The sequence below is a fragment of the Pseudorasbora parva genome, chromosome 4 (assembly GCF_024679245.1).
Source record: "Pseudorasbora parva isolate DD20220531a chromosome 4, ASM2467924v1, whole genome shotgun sequence".
Taxonomy (NCBI): domain Eukaryota; kingdom Metazoa; phylum Chordata; class Actinopteri; order Cypriniformes; family Gobionidae; genus Pseudorasbora; species Pseudorasbora parva.
In genome coordinates this window covers 46,953,153-46,973,297 of record NC_090175.1, presented here as the reverse complement: position 1 = coordinate 46,973,297, position 20,145 = coordinate 46,953,153, and the positions used below count along the sequence as shown (strand labels likewise).

At 37.0% G+C, this 20,145-nt stretch overlaps 1 protein-coding gene across 1 annotated transcript; it reads right to left on the bottom strand.

Moving 5' to 3' along the window:
• Positions 1-1,028: 1,028 nt before the first annotated feature.
• On the bottom strand, positions 1,029-19,210 carry mttp (microsomal triglyceride transfer protein). Its single transcript, XM_067442010.1, has 18 exons — positions 19,053-19,210; positions 17,394-17,581; positions 15,572-15,715; positions 15,349-15,456; positions 15,158-15,274; positions 14,942-15,081; positions 14,710-14,860; positions 14,262-14,419; positions 12,760-12,928; positions 12,403-12,510; positions 11,445-11,657; positions 11,153-11,364; positions 10,931-11,028; positions 9,067-9,188; positions 8,744-8,971; positions 7,442-7,566; positions 2,655-2,825; positions 1,029-2,565 (listed from the first exon to the last, which is right to left on the bottom strand). The coding sequence occupies exons 1-18, from the start codon at positions 19,111-19,113 to the stop codon at positions 2,418-2,420; spliced, it is 2,661 nt and encodes an 886-aa protein (XP_067298111.1). The 5' UTR covers positions 19,114-19,210; the 3' UTR covers positions 1,029-2,417.
• Between the last annotated feature and the right edge of the window lie 935 nt (positions 19,211-20,145).

The window sequence follows — 20,145 nt, the reverse complement described above, 5'->3', positions numbered from 1 at the left end:
TATGTTGTTCACACACACAATTTTTTTTTTTTTTTTTTTTTTTTTTTTGAAGAAGAAGAAGAACTGTTCACTGAAAGGTTCTTTGTGGAACCAAAATTGGTTCTTTGGCATCTCTACAAAACAAACCCCTCATTTCATCCTAAACTTACATCTAAATCTCCATTTTTACATGGTCTTGGACAAGAACACACTCAAGTCAGAGGGATAGTCTTATGAAAATGTATTAAAAATTAAACAAATTGGGAGATAGCTGGTTATACCTAAATGGATAGTTCACCCAAAAATGAAAATTACCCCATGATTTAGTCACCCTCAAGCCAAAGCAGTCTGTCAGATATTTTACTTTATACAGTTTTAAATAGGCTATGGATATTTTTCCTACACAAACCCATCGATTCACTTCAGAAGGCCTGGAGCCATGTGGATTACTTTTATAATGGATGGATGCACTTTTTTGGGCTTCAAATTCTGGGCTGCCATCATAATGCTTAGAAGAGCCAGGACATATTTTAATATCATTCTGATTTGTCTGAAAGAATAAATGTCATATACACCTAGGATGGCTTGAGGGTGAGTAAATAATGGGATAATTGAATGAACTATCCCTTTAAGCTGACTAAATATGTCCCATACTGTAAACTTTCTGTTTTAGAACATTTCAGCTTTTAGCAAGATCTTTATTTTTACTTGGATTCTTTTTTTAAACTTTATAATTGTTCTATAGAACATATATATGGTACTTGCATGTTCTTAGTGCTATTGAAAAGATATGTTAACTTCCAAAGATTGTTAAACTGTATAGTGCAGTACATAGATGCATTCAAACTGAATTCTGATATGCTCAAAAAAGAGCTATCAAGTTAATTAGTCTGCATTCATCCTTATTTTTGATTAATGAAGCCTCGGTAGACAAATTATTCCATACAAAGGGTTGACACCGTACACATATAACAGACATAGATTCCTTTTTAAAAGTTTACACTTTTAATACTTTCAATGATATCTAAACCAAAAACATGACAAAGAAATTCCAAAAGACAAAAAACTTTATTCATGGTTGATTATCTTCCCATGTACAAGACTGCCATAAATATTCTCAAGAATGTAAACATCTGGTGTAATCATGGAAACCAGACAGCATGAACTGCCTGTGGAGGGATGAGTGTGTCAGAAAGCCCTCTGATCAAATAAATAACACAGTAGCACCTCAAATACACAGTCCTGTTATAATGCTATAATGTTACAATTTATAAATATTTCACTTTCGCTTTTATGGGTTGAATAATTCTTTCACATAATGAGAGTGCCATTGGTTATCCTGACAACATTTTTTTATACGTTCCTCTTATTTATAAAAAATGGACAAAAAACATGAACTGAATTTGTGTGGATCATTCTTAAATGTATGAAACAGGGTTGGACTTATTGTAAGGACTTTTACCCCTCTTAAAAATGAGGCACCAATGCTTTCAATAATAACCAAGCAAACCTTTTATTTTTGCACAAAAGGTTCTTTATAGTGGAAAACGTTGATTTAGAATAGATCATTAAAGGGATAGTTCAACCAAACATAAAAATTCTGTCTTTAATTTCTCACCCTCATGTCATCCAAACCCTTTCGTTCATCTCCGGAACACAAATGAAGATCTTTCTGATGAAATCTGAGAGCTTTCGTTCCCTCCATTGACAATTAAGCAACTATCAAAGTGATTGTAAAACAAATCCATATGAATTGAGAGATTGCCCAAATTTTCCTACAAGACTGTATCGCTTTATAGGAAGAACATATTGAATTTAGGCTCTTATATAAACATTAATCAACATGCAACAGTTGAGGTAAACAGAAGCTCAAGCATGTTCGCTTGACACTTGAGAACCAATTGTGTTCCTTCTCGTGTTACGCAGCACATTTGAGCTTCCGCAAGACCCAATAAGATTTGTTCACGGGTCCCAAGCATGTTCAGATGAGCTTATGTTTGCTGATCGATGTTTTACAACTTTTTTTTTTAATGAACTTTATAAACTCACTTTATGCGTCAAAGCAGTAGTTGTGTAGCTGTCAATGGAGGGACATAAAGCTCTCAGATTCTATCATTTGTTTAAAGAAGAACGAAAGACTTACGGGTTTGGAACTACATGAGGATGAGCAATGAGAATTTTCATTTTTGGGTGACCACAGTAAAAAAAATTTTTTTTTAAGAACTGTAGGGTTCTTTGGGGAACCCAAAATGGTTCTTCTATGGCATCACTGCAAAAAACACCCTTTAAAACCTTTAATTTTAAGTGTCCATATGCCTGACTGACAAGGTTTTACCACATACAGTCACTGCAAAACATGCTTGTACAGAGTGGTTGTCTCTCTGTGTGAAAACCTTTTACATTTGCTAGTTAAAGCACCCAGTGTGGTCCCATCTGGTCTACCAGGCCTGCTCAAAGACTTTCTTGCACATGTTAGAGTTCTCCTGGTGAAGAGGAAATTCTGAGCCCGGCACCAGCTGATCTCTGCTCCTCTTTGAGGAGAATGTCTGTCCTGAGGGCAGCTTCTCCTGCTTGGACACTGTCTCTCTATAGAGTGCATCAGAAGCAAAACTGTTAGTTGTGTTCATTTAACACATTTTTAAATGTTATATGACTAGAATCTGATGGATAGATACCTGAAGGGGAAAGTGGTTTTGTCCATCTGCATGCAGACGAGGAAGGGGTACTCAGAGAACTGCACAGTGGTGATGAAGTCTAGGGTGGCTTCCACCTCAAAACCTACTTCCACTCCAGCGCTCGCAAAATCCATATCCACCGTCACGTTTCCGATGACGACTAGAGCTCCCCTGCACACAATGTCAAGGATGAGATTAGCAAGAGCACTAAAAACTCTACAGGCCTGTCTAAAAGCCTAATGGCCTGTTCACACCTAGAATGATAACTATATTAGCGTCCACACCAACAAACAATAACGCCCTGTTTAAGATAAGCACGTGCTGCAGTTTTGTCATCTGCCCTGCTCAAGCTCTTGAAAGCGGAATGGATTCTGATTCCTGTTGATGTTTTTTTTTATAATTCTGAAAGTGCCGTTATTGATACAGTAAGTGTGGACTATGCCATTATTTTATATTTAGAATGGTTTTAGAACTATATCACGACTAGTAATTAAAGCAACACTATATGTAACTTTTCCGTACGCTAGAGGGCGCCTATTCAAAACAAAAGCGTAGTTTGATGATGCCAAGTTTGAGGGCAGATTCTTGGGACATGTGGTTTTCACCTCACAGCTGGTGAAAAAAATTGGGATAGGACTCGGGTAGAAATCATGTTTATGGATATGATTATTAAAGGTGCACTTTGTAGTATTTTTTGCAGTAAAATATCCAAAAACCACCAGGCCAGTGTTATATATGTTATTCAACTGAGTTCTTACAATATCCCAAATGTTTCCAACTATATGTAAATTGGTGGAAACTACTACAAAACTATTTTAACCAAGGAGCTGGGACATCTGACGGAGTCGCCTGTCAATTGTGTCATATCTGCGTTACCCTCGGTTTCCGGATTTATTTTGTAGAAACGCTTAACTCTTTGCAGTGTTCAACAAGTGTCACAGCAGCCGCTGAGCAAACACACATTCGTCATTACATCATTTTGAACACAGATAAATGTATCTAATATGATAAACGGAGCTGTGTTACCTCATACTCATGACTGGAAAAGCAGAAATTGTGCCTACGACTGTGTCCCGTCATAATAAAAGTCCGGCAAGCCGTGTGTTTGGCAACAAGCGCTTCAGCGGCCTTGCTCAACACTCGGTCCTACTCTGCGTCACACTACAGTAACGTTGATAACTGCATCTATGAACGATTTCTGCCAGAGTCCTATCCCGAAACTTTTCCACCAGCTGTGAGGTGAAAACCACATGTCCCAAGATTTTGCACTCAAACTTGGCGTCATAAAGCTACACCTCTGTTTTGAATATGCGCACTCGGAAAAGCGGACGGAAAAGTTACATAGTGTAGCTTTAACGTTACAGTAGTATGAAGCAGGACCAAATGTTGAGGGAGCTGAGCAAGGCAGCTGGAGTGATTGTTGTGCAACACACTAACAATCCTGCGAGCAGCAGGACTTTTATTATGACGGGACACAGTTACCGCCGCCATTTCCACTTTTCCAGACGTAAGTATGAGGTAACGCAGCTCTGTTTATCACATTAGATACATTTAAGTGTGTTTAAAATTATATTACGTTACTCTGTGCGTTCGCTCAGCGGCTGCTGTGACACTTGTTCACACTGCTAAGAGTAAAACGCTTCTGCCAAATAAAACCATAAAACGAGGGTAACACAGATATGACGCAATTGACAGGTGACTCCCTCAGACGTCCTGGTTCCTAGGTTAAAATAGCAATTTTCTCACAATTTTAAAATAGTTGGAAATATTTGGGTATTGTACAAAATATATAACCCTGGCATGGAGGTTTTTGGATATTTTACTGGAAAAATACTACATGGTGCACCTTTAAAATCCTTAACATTCTTATGTAAACGAGCCTTAAAGGTGTCATAAACTGGCTTTTTTTTTCTTTTGTTAAACTGTTGTCTGAGGTCAACTAATGACGTTTTTGTTTTTTTATACATTAAAAAACATCATAACTAAAAAGTAATAGGCTGATTTCTACACTGGTTTTGAGGCTGACTTTCCGAAAGCTGGGTTTTGTTGGGCGTGCCGCAATGGAGACTTGGAAGTAAACGCCCACGGCTAGGTTTGGATAAGATTTACATATTTAATGAGCTTCAGCTCCTCTGTCATACATGACCCGCATTTCTACCGATGGGCGTACGTTTTATTTTTTTATTTTTATTTTACCGATGGGCCCCTCATACGTCAAAATGAGCTTTAGCGTGCATTTAGTACGCAGTTTTTCGTGTGCATATGATATGCAATTTATGTCCCACCCACTTTTTAAAACAAAGTTACGGCACTGCGTTTTACTTACATAAGTTTGTTGCACCATTCCTGTCGGATCTAATATAGAAGGCACAACATTGTGTCTGCAAATCCAGCACTTGAGACTTGCTTACAAACGATTCAGCAGTGAAATAAGGCGAACACACATACACGGTCTCCCCCACGTGAGCTGGAACCTCATTAAAAATAAATGAAGTATCACACATTTCTAGCTTATTCTAGCTTATGCAGCGACTATGTAGTTCTTCCACAATATCTTGCTATCTTCTTCCACATGTTTATTGCTGTTGGCTAGCGTGATCCGATCAGCTTATGAGTCGGTGGGTGGGGTTACTGAATTGCACATGCTGTAGAGGTGTGTTTTGTAGCGCTATGACATAAGAATGAAGCTCACGATCGTTTTCTGGGCCTGGTCCAAAGCTTTTCTTTAACTAAAAAGGAAGTTTTCAGCTCTGAAACTTACAGGATAATTGTATATTACCATGACCTTTTATATATCAAAAGCTCAAGGGAAAGTCGATTTCTCAATTCATCACTCCTTTAATAAACCACCCAGTAAATATTATTCTTACATTGCTGAAGAAATATTTACTCTTTTTTACTTACTGCACTATTCTTAAAGATTTCAGGGACAGTAATGTGTCTGTGCAGATTTTCTTTTTTTATACAATTATATATTTATATTTCTATTTATTTAAATATAATATTTTTGGTTTAGTCCCATTCACTCTCTTTTCTGATAAGAAACAATAATGCAATTTAAAACAAAATTATGAGTTGCTTAGATCAAGAATAAATTAGATTCAGTGTTGTTATTTGTAAACTAAAATCAGAACTATTAAAATAATATAAAATAATTTAATTAATTGACTGAAAGTTGAAATAAAATAAAATATTAGATGAAAAACTTAATCAACTAAAAAAGAAATATTGCCCTGGCAGCTAAAAATAAATACATTCAAAAAATAAATAAATGAAAGTTTAGGTTGCCATACTAAAATGACTAAAACTATCAATGTAAAATGAAAAAAGCACAAAACAAAATGACTAAAACTTAAACCAAAATTGAAATAAAAACTAAAACTAAATAAAAGCTCATTCAAAACATGAATACATGTATTTAATAATAGTATAAATAGCATTTAAATAAATAAATACTATTTAAATAATACTTAACTGACATTTTACAGTTATTATATTATATTACAGTTACAGTAATAATTACAATGTAAAGGGCAGAAAAGAGTTTCCCTCAGGGTCATGGCACACCTGGACATGGATGTGTGAATGCGATTTTATATCTCAGCTGTATTTCAGAGGATTTTACATTTAATGTCTCATTCTTTCTACAGCATGCCACATCGAACAATTTGCGACAGAGATTTATTGCCTCAGTCTCTTCCTCAGAGTCTCTGCTGAGTCAGTTTTGGTGTTTGGGCTCACATATCACATGAGACTGTCTGGCTCCATGCATTCAACCTCCACCTTAAATGATCTGTTCAACATGGCTGCCCGTGATGAGTGGGCTGAGTGGAGGCATGCTAATCTTGTGCGCCGAGAGAGCTGTGGTTTATTTCGTTTCTAAACATAACCCGCTTCTGTCTGACTATGTGTGTCTGTGTGTGTGACAATTTTTCTATCGCTTTCCTCGTTCTGTGCCCGCACGCACATGTGTTTACGTATAAGGTTGTCTGTCTGTCAGTGAGTCTTTGTCTGTCTACTTGTGTGTGTGTGTGTGTGTGTGTGTGCACGTGTGTGTGTGTGTGTGTGTTTTCAGAGAAGGTAAAGATTGCCTCCCTGATCCATACACCTGCCTCTGCCTGTCCTGAGGGCTGGCAGATGTAGAAAAGCAGATGCCACCCAGAAATACCCATCATGAAACAAAGAACAGAAAACTCAAAGCGCTAAATGTAAGATAGAAAAAGAGACATTTCCTCATACAGTATAAGAAATTGGAGTATTTTATCTTAAACAACATGGAATCAGTTCAAATCTAAAGATGATCAACTCTCTGGAATCTGTCCCTGAGAGGATTTGGTTTCTCACAATCGATATCATAACCTAATTTTACCCTCAACCCCTGATCTTTTACTCCTACCACAGCATCTTTCCATTGCCCTCATTTATCGCCTGTCTCATTTTAGCCAAGTTGCCATTGCTTGCTTCCGCAAACGAACAGTAAGCAAGCAGGTGCAGTTGTGGCTAAAGATGTGGATTAGCATCGAATCTCTCTGAAGGATTAATGATGTTATAATAAGGTGCACCAGCATCATATTTACTGTCATTTGGAAAAGCTAGTGAAGAAACACATCTGGCAAATGGCTTATATGCAAGCAAAGTAAGCAGGCCTACTGCACAACCAACTTTGCATCCAAAAGCAAAGGTGAAACCCTATGTTGGGTCTGTTTTAATTGGCAGCTCTGATCATTTTCTGAATGTAGTTTAAAAAGAAGAAATCTGAAGAAGTAATCTAAAAAGAAGAAATTCACCTGTTGTTGACGCTTGTTTTAGACTCTCTGTACCATAAGCTGATCTCCATCCCTCCAGAGATATCGATGGCCAGACCTCCTTGGAACTCAGCACTAGCTCTTAATCCAGACTGAAGAGGAATCACCTTTAAAGACACAAATATGGAAATGTAATTTTAGCAACATATTTTTTAAACTCTCTACACTAATGTTCCTAACATTTGGGGTTAGAACGATTTTTTTATAATTTTGAAAGACTTACCAAGGCTGCATTTATTTGATCTCAGTTACAGTAAAAACTTGAATATATTTTCATATATTTTAAATGAAATTTATTCCTGTAATGGCAAAGCTGTATTTTCAGGAGCCATTATTCCACTGTCTTCAGTGTCACATGATCCTTCAGAAATCATTCTAAAGAAGCATTTCTTATTATTATCAATGATGAAGACATTTGTGGTGCCTAATATTTTACCGGAAATCCTGTAATTTTTTAAAGTATATATATATATATACAGTATATACAGTATATATATATATATATATATACTGTATATACTGTATATATATATATATACTTTCAAATACAGTAAGTTATTTTTAAATTTCTATTCATCAAGAAATACTGGGGGAAAAAATTACAGGATTTCCGGTAAAATATTAGGCACCACAAATGTCTTCATCATTGATAATAATAAGAAATGCTTCTTTAGAATGATTTCTGAAGGATCATGTGTATATATATATATATATATATATATATATATATATATATATATATATATATATATACCATATATATATATATATATGGACTGGGGAAAGTTACTTTGAAATGAAATGCAAGCGGCAACCTCCCCCAGGAGAAAAGCATTTATTTCATAATGTGATTTACCCCCATTTTCAATTTTTTTAATAAAAGATCAAAAGGATAAATATTTATTTATTATATAAATAATCATATTTACCAGGGGTGCCAACAATTTTGACCACCGCTATATATATATATATATATATATATATATATATATTGGTTTTTTAAAACATTTTTAAAGAAGTCTCTTATACTCATCAAGTCTACATTTTTTATCATCCTCAGTGTCATACAATCCTTCAGAAATCATATGCCATGTTTGAACTGTTTCAAATAATTCCCATCATTCACTTTCATAATGCAGCACTGGATCTGTAACCTGGCCCACAAATGTCTCACACTGCCCCCAGGCTGTCGGGCAATGCTAATTGATTTCAGAACATCTGCTGCATGTGTCAGATCTACTATAATGTGTGAAGAGTCAAGTGTCTCTTCTGTGAATGGCATACCTGTGAGTGGTCTGTCAGCAGAATAAGGCCCTTCACCACATTGATCGGATCTCCAGACATAGAGAACATCTTGGACATCAGGTCACTGTAGCCCTTGAAGAAGGTCACTGGGCGGAGCTGAACATCGAACAGCAGAGCAGACATACCAGCAAAAGACTCCAGTTCTTCTTCTCCTTCATCCGCCGTGGCTGCAATTAGAGACTCTAGACCCTGTGCTTCGATTGTCACCTGAAAGCAGAATGCAGGCAACAAATATCAGCTCACACGATGCATGTTAATGGCATATGCTGTACAAGACTGTGCTGCGGTAATGATGACAGTACCTGAAGGCCATGAAGGAGGGCATTGTTGCTCTGACCATAAATGTTCATGTTGCTTCTCCTCAATACGCCTGAGCCAGAGTACAAGATGTCCAAATTGTAGGTGCAAGTGACATCAGCAGTTTCTGTTGAAAGAAAATATATATACTATAGATACTGCTACAAGACACACACCAAAATAAAAAATTTTTTTTTTCAATTAAGTTGTTCTAGGTGGTTGCTCTACAGTCTATACACTACCATTCAAAAGGTTGGGGTCAGTACGTTTTTCATTTTTAAATAAATTAATACTTTTTTACTTAAATTATTCATCAAAGATGCATTCAATTGATCAAAAGTGACTGTAAATACATTTATAATATTATAAAATATTTATATTTGAAATAAGTGAGATAAAACTTTTGTACTTTCAGTTAATCAATGAATCTTTAATAAAAGCACATCACAGTTCCCACAAAAAAATCGAGCAGCTCAACATTGATAACCCATTGGTCACCCAAAAATGAAAATTCTATCATTAATTACTCACCCTCATGCCATTCGACACCAGTAAGATCTTTGTTCATCTTCAGAACACAAATGAAGATATTTTAGTTGAAATCCGATGGCTCAGAAAGGCCTTCATTGACACCAATGTCATTTCCTCTCTCAAGATCCATACAAAGGCACTATAGACGTCGTAACAAAGTCCACCTCACTACAGTGGTTCTACAATCATTTTATGAAGCGACGAGAATAGTTTTTGTACACAAAACACCCCACAGCTTCCTGAAGCCTCGGAGCTTAATGAATCAGTGTATCGATTCATGATTCGGATCGCATGTCAAACCGCCAAACTGCTGAAATCACGTGATCCGAAGCGCTGATTCGATACGCTGATTCATTAAGCTCTGAGGCTTCAGGAAGCTTTGTTTTGAAATCGGCCATCACTATATTTATTTTTTTTGCGCACAAAACAATTCTCGTCGCTTCATAAAAGTATTTTAGAACCACTGTAGTGAGATGGGCTTTGTAACGATGTTTTTAGTGCCTTTTATGGGTCTTGAGAGAGGAAATGACATTGGTGTCAATGAAAGCCTTTCTGAGCCATCGGATTTCAACAAAAATATCTTCATTAGTGTTCTGTAGATAAACGGAGGTCTTACGGGTGTCGAAAGACATGAGGGTGAGTAATTAATGACTGAATTTTCATTTTTGGGTGAACTAACCATTTAAGTTTCTTGAGCAGCAAATCAGCAAAATACAATGATTTCTGAAGGATCATGTTGACACTGAAGACTGGAGTGAGGATGCTGAAAATTCAGCTTTGCATCACAGGAATAAATTATATAATATTTTAATTTATATTTTAATATATAAAAAATTATAATAAAATTGTCATTAAATTGAAATTAAAAAAACATTTTACTGTTTTAGAACAGATAAATGCAGCCTTTGTAACCATAAGAAACTTCTTTCAAAAATATTAAATTATTGACTGACCCCAAATGACTGAATATGTGGTAATAATATTGCTGAGGGTATTTCTTCTAAAACATCATAGCGTGAAACAATGTAATGAAATAGCTTTTAGATTGTATATTTGCAATTCTTCCATCACTCTCAGGAAAGAAATGGTACAAAAGTTAGCACTGGTACAAGTGCCCATTCAAAAGGTCTTCAAAAGGTGCTATAGGTTTTAATATGTACATTTTAGATACCATAAAAAAGTACAAAGATGTACTTTTTGAAAGGGTACCACCTCAGTGACAGTTTTGTACCTTTGTTTCTGAGAGTGATGCAGACTGTTTCATTATGTAAAAAAATAATAGTGTCATTGATTTAAGTTTAAAGGTTAAGACTGGGCATTTGAGATGAGCTCACTTACGTGCCATGAAGCCTGAAAAAGCAGATGATGACCCAGCCTTCGAGAATCTGTCATAGTTGTGGGAAACCATGTCCTTCATCACTTGTCGTACCATTTCACTGCAAGCCAGACATAAGACTTTTATCACACAAGTGCAACACAGCGCCAGAGACAATCATTAAGAATGAAATATTTGTTCATTTAGAATTTGAAGAGAACGTGGTTAGTAAACGTGAGACCCACCAGGATGGCATCTCGAAGCGCAGTATGTCCTGGACTTTAGACAGCATGTATTTGTTCATCTCATGCGGCAGGTGTCCGATAGAGAGCAGAAGGTTCTTCACTTCCATATAGGATGGACTACTGCTCATAATCACATCAGCTGCCGCGGCACGAACGTTCTTCTCATATATATGCCGGTTCTGATGGTATATGCGGTTCACTGTCTTTTTCACCTGTGGAAATAGAGGGTTAAATGTTTTGAAGAGTAGATTTGTGACAATCTAGATAGGCTGATGGAGGATTGATGATGTACCTCTGGTGTGATAAGCTCAGGGTTGTATCTCTGCAGCGCTGTGATGGCAATGGTGCTATACGCTCCCACCTCCGACTCAGCGTATTTGGCAAGAAGAGGAACACCCTCCGGCAGAAGAGCGTTCTTCAAAGCTAGCAGGTACATCTGAACCTCAGACTCCACCTGAGTGCTGTCAGGCCCTGCCAACAGCAGCTCTTTCACCTTAACCACAGCCTGCACATCAAACAAAAGAAACACACTTGGTCAGGTTAAGATGCTGATTCAGAAGATGTACTTTACAATGCAAGCACGGTTAAGTGTATTAAATGTTGCTGAGAGTACTGTATGTGACCATGGACCACAAAAACCAGTCATAAGGGTCATTTTTTTAAAATTGAGATGTATACATCACATCCAAGCTGAGTAAAAATAAGCTTTCCATTGATGTATGGTTTGTTAGGATTGGACGATATTTGGCCGAGATGCAACTATTTGAAATTCTGGAATCTGAGTGTACAAAAAAATCTAAATATTGAGAAAATTACCTTTAGAGTTGTCCAAATAAAGTCCTTAGCAATGCATATTACTAGTAATAATATTTTTTTTTATACATTTACGGTAGGAATTATACAAAATATCTTCATGGAACATGATTTTTACTTAATATCTTAATACGAAATCAATATCGTAATTTTTAGCATAAAAGAAAAGTGGATAATTTTGACCCATACAATGTATTTTTGGCTATTGCCACAAATATACCCGTACGACTTATGACTGTGTTTGTGGTCCATGGTCACATATTATTTTTTGTAGTATACACAATTTATTAAACATACTTTAATACATTCATATATTTTTTGTTCACTTATATGAATCATATGTAAACAATTGATTAAATTGCAATTTATAAATATGACTTGATTAAAATCTCCAATAGAAGTGAATATGGATAATATTCTGATGTGTGCAGACTCACCGGTACTTCACATGCTCCTTTCAGACAGAGTTTCCTGACCAGAGCTCCCATGATGATCACAACTGACTCCTTAATATCTGAGCTGCCAATCTTTCCTTGAGACACATCCTACAGGGATCAAAGAAAGAATAATTCAGGAAATAAGTCATAGAATAATTTGTGAAAAACATTGGCATCACCATTGGGGAACTGCACAAATATTATACTATAAAAGATGTATATTATATATAGTTTTGAGTTTAAGTATATACATATATATTTGTGTTTAGATATACTCTAATAATCTTTGTAAGGGCTGGTAGTCACAGTGGGGAGGCTTTAAATTCAGATATAGGAACAATAATGCAGGTCTCTTACCAGCAGTGACTGCAGCATGGTCTCTGTAGGGTGGGAGGAAAAACCACATGCGTACAGAAAGCGCTCCTGAAGCACTAAACCATCCTTCTTACTGAAGTCCAGGAACTCCAGAATGGCTGAGAGAGAAGATGAAGTCTGAGCGGACGTGACTGCATCCACCAACTGAGGCCTAGAAAGGAGAAACAATGTAAACTGGTAGTCTACACAAGCCATTGCTCCAGTCTCAGAAATGGCCATTTACCCAACTAAATGTTCTAATATAGTTTTGCCAACGGTGCTATGAAGTTATGAGGTAATTTATTTCTGTTTTCTGAATGTCCAGTAATTAAGGGAACTTTACTCTTTAATGTTCAATTAAACTTTCTGAAACAAATAGTAGCTAACATTTAAAAAAATTTAGAGGAACATCCAACTAAAACCTTTTACAAAAATCATTCAATAAACAATGTATAAATAATGTTTTTGTGCTAATGTAAAAATTAATTAATTAATTAAATCACACTTTTCTTGATGCAATTCCTGCAAAAGTGCAAATCGAGGGTAAATGGTGCTCACTGCAGACAGAGCTAAATGACGTCCAGTCCCCCCTCTCTGGATGTCACCTAATACAGCTCCACCTCTGTGTATCTAAATGGGTGGAGTTATGGGTAGGGTTAGGGTGTGGTTGGACCTTCTAGCTCCACTCATTATAATAATAATTCATTACATTTATATAGCGCTTTTCTAGGCACTCAAAGCACTTTTACATGGAGGGGGGAATCTCCTCAAACCACCACCAATGTGCAGCATCCACCTGGATGATGCGACGGCAGCCATATTGCGCCAGAGCGCCCCCCACACACCAGCTGATTGGTGGAGAGGAGACAGAGTGATGAAGCCAATCAGGAGAGGGGGATGATTAGGAGGCCATGATGGATGGAGGCCAATGGGTTAAATTTGGCCAGGATGCCGCGGTTACACCCCGTACTCTTTATCAAAGAACATCCTGAGATTTTTAATGACCACAGAGTGTCAGGTTTAACGTCTCATCCGAAGGACGGTGCTCTTTGTGAGTATAGTGTCCCATCACTATACTGGGGCGTTAAGACCCACACAGACCACAGGATGAGCGTCCCCTGCTGGCCTCACTAACACCTCTACCAGCAGCAACTTAGTTTTTCCAGTTGGTCTCCCATCCAGGTACTGACCAGGCTTAGTCGTGCTTCGCTTTAGTGGGAAACCAGTCTTGGGCTACAGGGTGATATGGCTATTATGCCAAATTACATCCAGAAAGGAGGAGCTGGACTTCCAGAGAGTGGGAGCTGGATTTCACGCTCCACCCATGGCTCTGCAGTGAGCACCCTCTCGACAAATGGGACACTCTAGTTCGGTCTTGTGGACTTGATGACCACCATTTTAAGCCCACAAGACAGCAAATGTACATGAAGTGTGCCATTTGGGACAGGACCTAAGCGTAGCTATAAATTAAAAAGAGGAAGACTCAATGAGGAGTTTGGTCTTACAGTGCAGTCTTGCTGCAGTTGCGCAGTACTGTGAGGATCTCTGCCTTGCTGGCTTTGCGCAGGCTGTGTAAGAGCGTGAGGAAGCTTTTGGGGGCTTCTGCTTTAGAAAGTGAGTCCGGTTCCAGCTGAGACCTCACCGCCTTCCATGTGTCCATCAGCTATTACACACCAAAACAATAAAATGCACAATTACTATGAACAGAAAAACAGATTTCTGTGTTTTTCAATACAGAACAACATATGGAATAGTTTAATAAAAATGAAAGTTGTCATTATTTACCCAGCCCAAACTCAATTCGACTTTTTTGCTTCCACAAAAAGAAAGTTTTTGGGAAAGATCTGCATCAGCAAAATGTCCTTTTTGTGTGCAAGAATATCATACAGGTTTGGAATGACATGATGACAACATCAGATGTATAGACACAAACAAAAACAGATAGTTGCTCACATTGGGGCATCCCTTGCATTTGGCTTTAACTTTCTCCACGATGACTCCAACAGACATGAATTTGTCATCCAGAGACTTCACCACACTTGCAACATCTTTACCCGCCACTTCTGCTGGCCCTACCTCAATCTTTTTAAGTGTCAATGACTGCCTAAGGGGAAACGAGAAGATGCTTTAATTTCATTCCTTTATTATGCTGCTAATGCGTGATGTTTTCTCATTTCATTGGTACCTGGACAGGACTTTAGTTGCAGCTGTATGGCGTGCATTGACGGACAAAATGTGTGTTTCTTCAGTATCCGCAGATTTAATGATGCCGTTCTCCAGAGTGATTACTGTTTCAGAAGCAGACTTCCCACTGATGCCCAATACCTAGAAAAGCAGAGAGAGAAGGTGAATAAAAAGTGTTGGGAAGGAGTATAAACGAGGTAAGATGTTTTTGTCTTACTGGGCTGTGAGTAGTGAATCCTGTCTCTTGCGTTTTGCAGGTATCCAGCTGTTTTGTACGGATCACCTGATGTTTGGTAGCCTTGTATTCAACTAAACATTTCCCTGAAGCATCAGCCTGCAGATTATGGAGAAAGTATTTTAGCAAAGAAGAACTTACTTCAGTGGATAATTTTAATGGTCAGACTGTACCTCCATCATCTTTCCGGACTTTAGCTGCATCATTAGCATACTGGCCACACCCCTCTTCAAGTTTTTGATGGTAGCAGGCTCCGCCTTATGGGCATACAGGCTTCTGATCTAAGTAAGCAAATCACACACAAAAAGTCACATCACTACAGAAAATATTTCAAAGTTCAATGCTAAAAATGGATATGAAACATTTTTATGACACAATGACATTTTATGACATTACCTTGCCCATCTTCCACAGCACCATGAAGGGCCTCTGAAGTGCATCAAGCCTGACTTTACCCAGAATGCTTTCTGCGGAGCTGCCTTGGAAGATGTTGTTTTTGCGTGAACGCTTTCCAGCACTTTCAATTTGAACATTTGAAATCTGAGAATGAAGAAAGTGATATGCACCAATATTATTACAGTTAGCTAGCTAAAACTAAAACCATAAAAAAAACACATTTTCATTGAAAAAATAAAGTAAAATACTATAAAAACACTAATTTTATTTCAAGTAGATGACATGGCAAAAAATTTCATTTTACATTGAAGTAGCCTACTAAAACAACTAAAACTAAAAACAAGAGGATCTAGAAAAGGATAAAATAACAAAAATACAATAAAATGACTAAAGCTTTAACCACAATATAAAATTAAATCTAATAAGAATGTACTAAAAACAGATTCGTAAAGATGATGTTCGTGAAAACGACGCTGTATTATCCATATAGACATTCGGGGGCAGATTAGATTTACATGCAGCTAGGGTGCGTCTAGATTTCTAGGCTATCCTGACAGGCCAGTAGTTGGCGATGTCACTTTGCAAATAAACATTACGCGCCTATAGAGTTTTTTATTATTATTGAACCAAATGAAAACACAGACTGAACACGCATAAAGCATGACCAGTGTGAGTGGAATAAGAGTGGCCAGACTTTCGTACAAATAAAAAGTACAAGAGTCTGGTAGGACCAGGCCATGATTAAAAGCTCATCAAATTTTGACTTGAGAGAGCATTCATGTCCAATTTTTTAACTAGGATAAAATAATACTAGGTTATATACGATACAGTATTTTTGATAGCATGTGAAGGCAAGGCAGCATTAATTGCAGGTTATTTGCAATTATAAGAAAACATATTACAGTTTAAATGTATATTAAATGTAATTAGTTTAATTCAAGAGTCCTTTCTTCTAATCCTTAGGTAGGACATAAGTATATTTGTATGTAATTTCATAATTTTAATTTCTTTGATTTTGTCATTTCAATTGAAATTTGAACATCATTACAAATAACAATAGCAAAATTGTTTACATTATAATCAAGTACTTTAAAATATTAGTCAGCATGGCAAAATATTGAACTGTCTTTTTAAAAGTGTACAAGACGCATGAAAGTGTCTTCTCTTTATAGGGTTAATTCAAAAATGAAATTTATGTCATTATCACACCCGTAAGACCTAGATCAATGATTCGGATCGCATGCCAAACTGCTGAAATCACGTGACATTGGCAATCCGAATCATTGATCGATTCATTGATTCATAACCGTTTGAATCTTTATTTGAGGATTGAACACAAACAAGGACGAGGAGACAATTCTGAATATAGTCATAGTTTTTGTTATTTTCGGACCAAAATGTATTTTCAATGCTTCAAGAGATTCTAATTAACCAGCTGATGTCACATATGGACTACTTTGATATTGTTTTTATTCCCTTTCTGGACATGGACAGTATAGTGTGCATACACTTAGATAGGCTACACTCTCGGACTAAATATAAAATATCTTAAACTGTGTTCCGATGATGAACGGAGGTCTTACGGGTGTGGAACGACATTAGGGTGAGTCATTAATGACATCAATTTCATTTTTGGGTGAACTAACCCTTTAAGTACACTTAAGTGTTCTTTTAATTAATATTATATCTGCAACTAAAATATATATAGTTAAGATTTTAAGTACACTACAAAGTGCACATTCCATACAATTAAGCAGAGTTCAGTTTCAAAAGGTAGGCCCTATACAATTAAAAAGTATCAAGTATTTTTCTTCCTTTTTACCTGCACTTGAAGTAGCTGTTCATCCTGGATCTCTGAGTTCCTCCAGACAAGGTTGATGTCCACATCAGTGCTAATCCTGAATCCAGCATTCCCCCTAGTGGATCCCGTCGGCCTGTTCAGCCCCACCTCAGCGCTGTAGCTGTATCTGTAGAGTTTGTCATTATCCAGCCGAGGTCCAGCATTCGCACCTGAAAAAACACCAAAATGTCATGCTGTGGCACATTCTAAAGCTTCAGCCGACTTCAGCCAGTGGCACGTAAGGCGCAGCTGGACTAGAACAAGGGAGGAATGTGAAAGGAGAGAGGCAGGAAGTGGACTGAACATCTCCTTAAACCCAGTGAGGGATGGGGTTGAAACATATTGAATACATAGGTTTTACTCCACAGGGTTTACATCCACATGCTCATATAATTTGGTCAAGAGAAAGAGAAACCAATAGACAAACCAGAGGCAATCCAGAGAAAGTCAATATAACTTTTCACAGAATTAAAGGTAATACAGAAGAAAAAGGAATGCAGTCCTATCTGTAGTTGTAGGTGGGTCTCAGATAACAGTGTACTATGAGCTTTTAATCCTCAGTTATCTGTAATCCTTGTATATTTGGATCATAATCTTTGCATAATCGTTTTTTTTTTTTGTGTGTGTGTGTGTGTGTAATGTAACAATTTCTTTTTATCTTAAAAGTATTGGGCTAGATTTCAAATCATGTATTAAATGTAAAGCTTGTGCAAAATACTTTGTGATGTTAGGGGCAAAAACACTGACCAAATCAAAAAGTGTCAAAATACACATTGTGATTTGATGTTCTGTATACATATCTTGTTTGAACATGTGTTTTTAGGATTGTTGACTAAAGTGATTGATATACAGTAGTCTCTCTAAAACGAGACCACTGTCCTCTCTGCCAGCACAGTTCAGTCCTGTCCTGAAAACACTGACGTGTCACTTTCAGATTGCATCACATCTTCTGATACAGAGATTATACCTTGACTTTACCTCCTAAAACAAATAAATGGTTTATTTCATTTGTAAATGTATGCATTTTTTATATAAACAGAATTTATACAACACACACACACGCACATGTCGTGTTTCCATGTTTTATGGGGACTTTCCATAGGCGTAATGGATTTCATACTGTACAAACTGTACATCCTATCCCATTACACTGCCCCTGCCCCTAAACCTTCCCATCACAGGAAACATTCTGCATTTTTACTTTCAAAAAACTCCTTCTGTGTGATTTATAGGATGTTTTCCTCATGGGGACCTAAAAATGTCCCCACAAGGACAAGGATTTCGGATATTGCCATCTTTGTGGGGACATTTTGTCCCCATAACGTAGGGATTACCAGGCCGCACATTACGCACGCACGCACACACACACACACACACACACAAGTTTTCATTGATTAGATAAATCTGGGCACAGAATGAATGAAAGGTGTGACTAACCACAACTCAAAATTAATATTCCAGAGACCTCAGTGAACAGGCTAAAGCTTTCGATGATGTAATATTAAATGTAATTTAAATCTTAAATTTGAAAATATGACAACATTTGCTTGCTGTAAATAACAAGCAGACCTGTAGGAACGTGCATGCAGCCTAATGTAAATGTATTTTTGTTAATCTTTAGACTTTTAAAAAATCGCTTACCAAGAGACGAGGTACTTAAAAAGGAGGTCACACATAACAAGAGTCCAGCAAGCCTCAGCATGGTTGGCTCGCTGTGCGGTGCGCGCGTTAGAGGTCTGCGGGCCAGAGGAAGGATGGGTGACTGATTCCTTCAGCCCTGTGTTTATCTGGATTCGAGGGGCAGACTCCAAACTCCACGCTTCGGTACTAAGTACGAGATAACGGCTAATAATTAACCGGCAGAGCTGACTGAGATTTGGTGAATGAACGCTCCTCGGAGACGAGGTTTGATTTTTATAGTAGGCTAGACTCGGTAGGCTATGTGTCCCTCCGGTAGGGCGCATCAATCAGCGGCCATTGAAGATTGAACGCGAATGCAGTACATGGTGTGAAAGGGCAGTTTCTGTCTCATAGCCTAATGATCAAACGCTCATGACAGGATTAGGAATTTTTTTCTTTGTTCACTGATCCACATTGTAATTATATTATCCTATATTATAAAGCAATAAGAACTTTGAAAGCTTGCACATTTTATAAAACAATTATTGGATTTTGATCTGGATTGATCTGGCCTATATAAGCCGCCTATAAATGAGAGACAAAAACAAAACAGAAAATATATACAAATATATCCAGATCAAAATCCAATAATTGTTTTATAAAAATATATAAAGTAGACCTAAATAAGTTTACTCTCACTTTTGATCAATTTAATGCTTCCTTCCGGATTTTATACTGATTGTAGATAGATGGATGGATGGATGGATGGATGGATGGATGGATGGATGGATGGATGGATGGATGGATGGATGGATGCTGGTATCTGAACTTATAACTGAATACCATAATTAAACATAATTATTAATTTAAAATGTATAGGCATAGGCCTACTGAATATGAACAGTACGTAATATATAGAAATTATTCATATATGAAATATTAATAAATACATGTGAATAGTAATATTCACATAATAGTAGTAGGCTAATCATGTTCTAAAATACTTTTTCAAATTACTATTTCAAATAAGTACTGTTTTTTGGAAATTTCTATTCATCAAAGAATCTCCAAAAAAAAAAAAAAAAATCTGTTTCCCCCAATGCATGCTGAACTG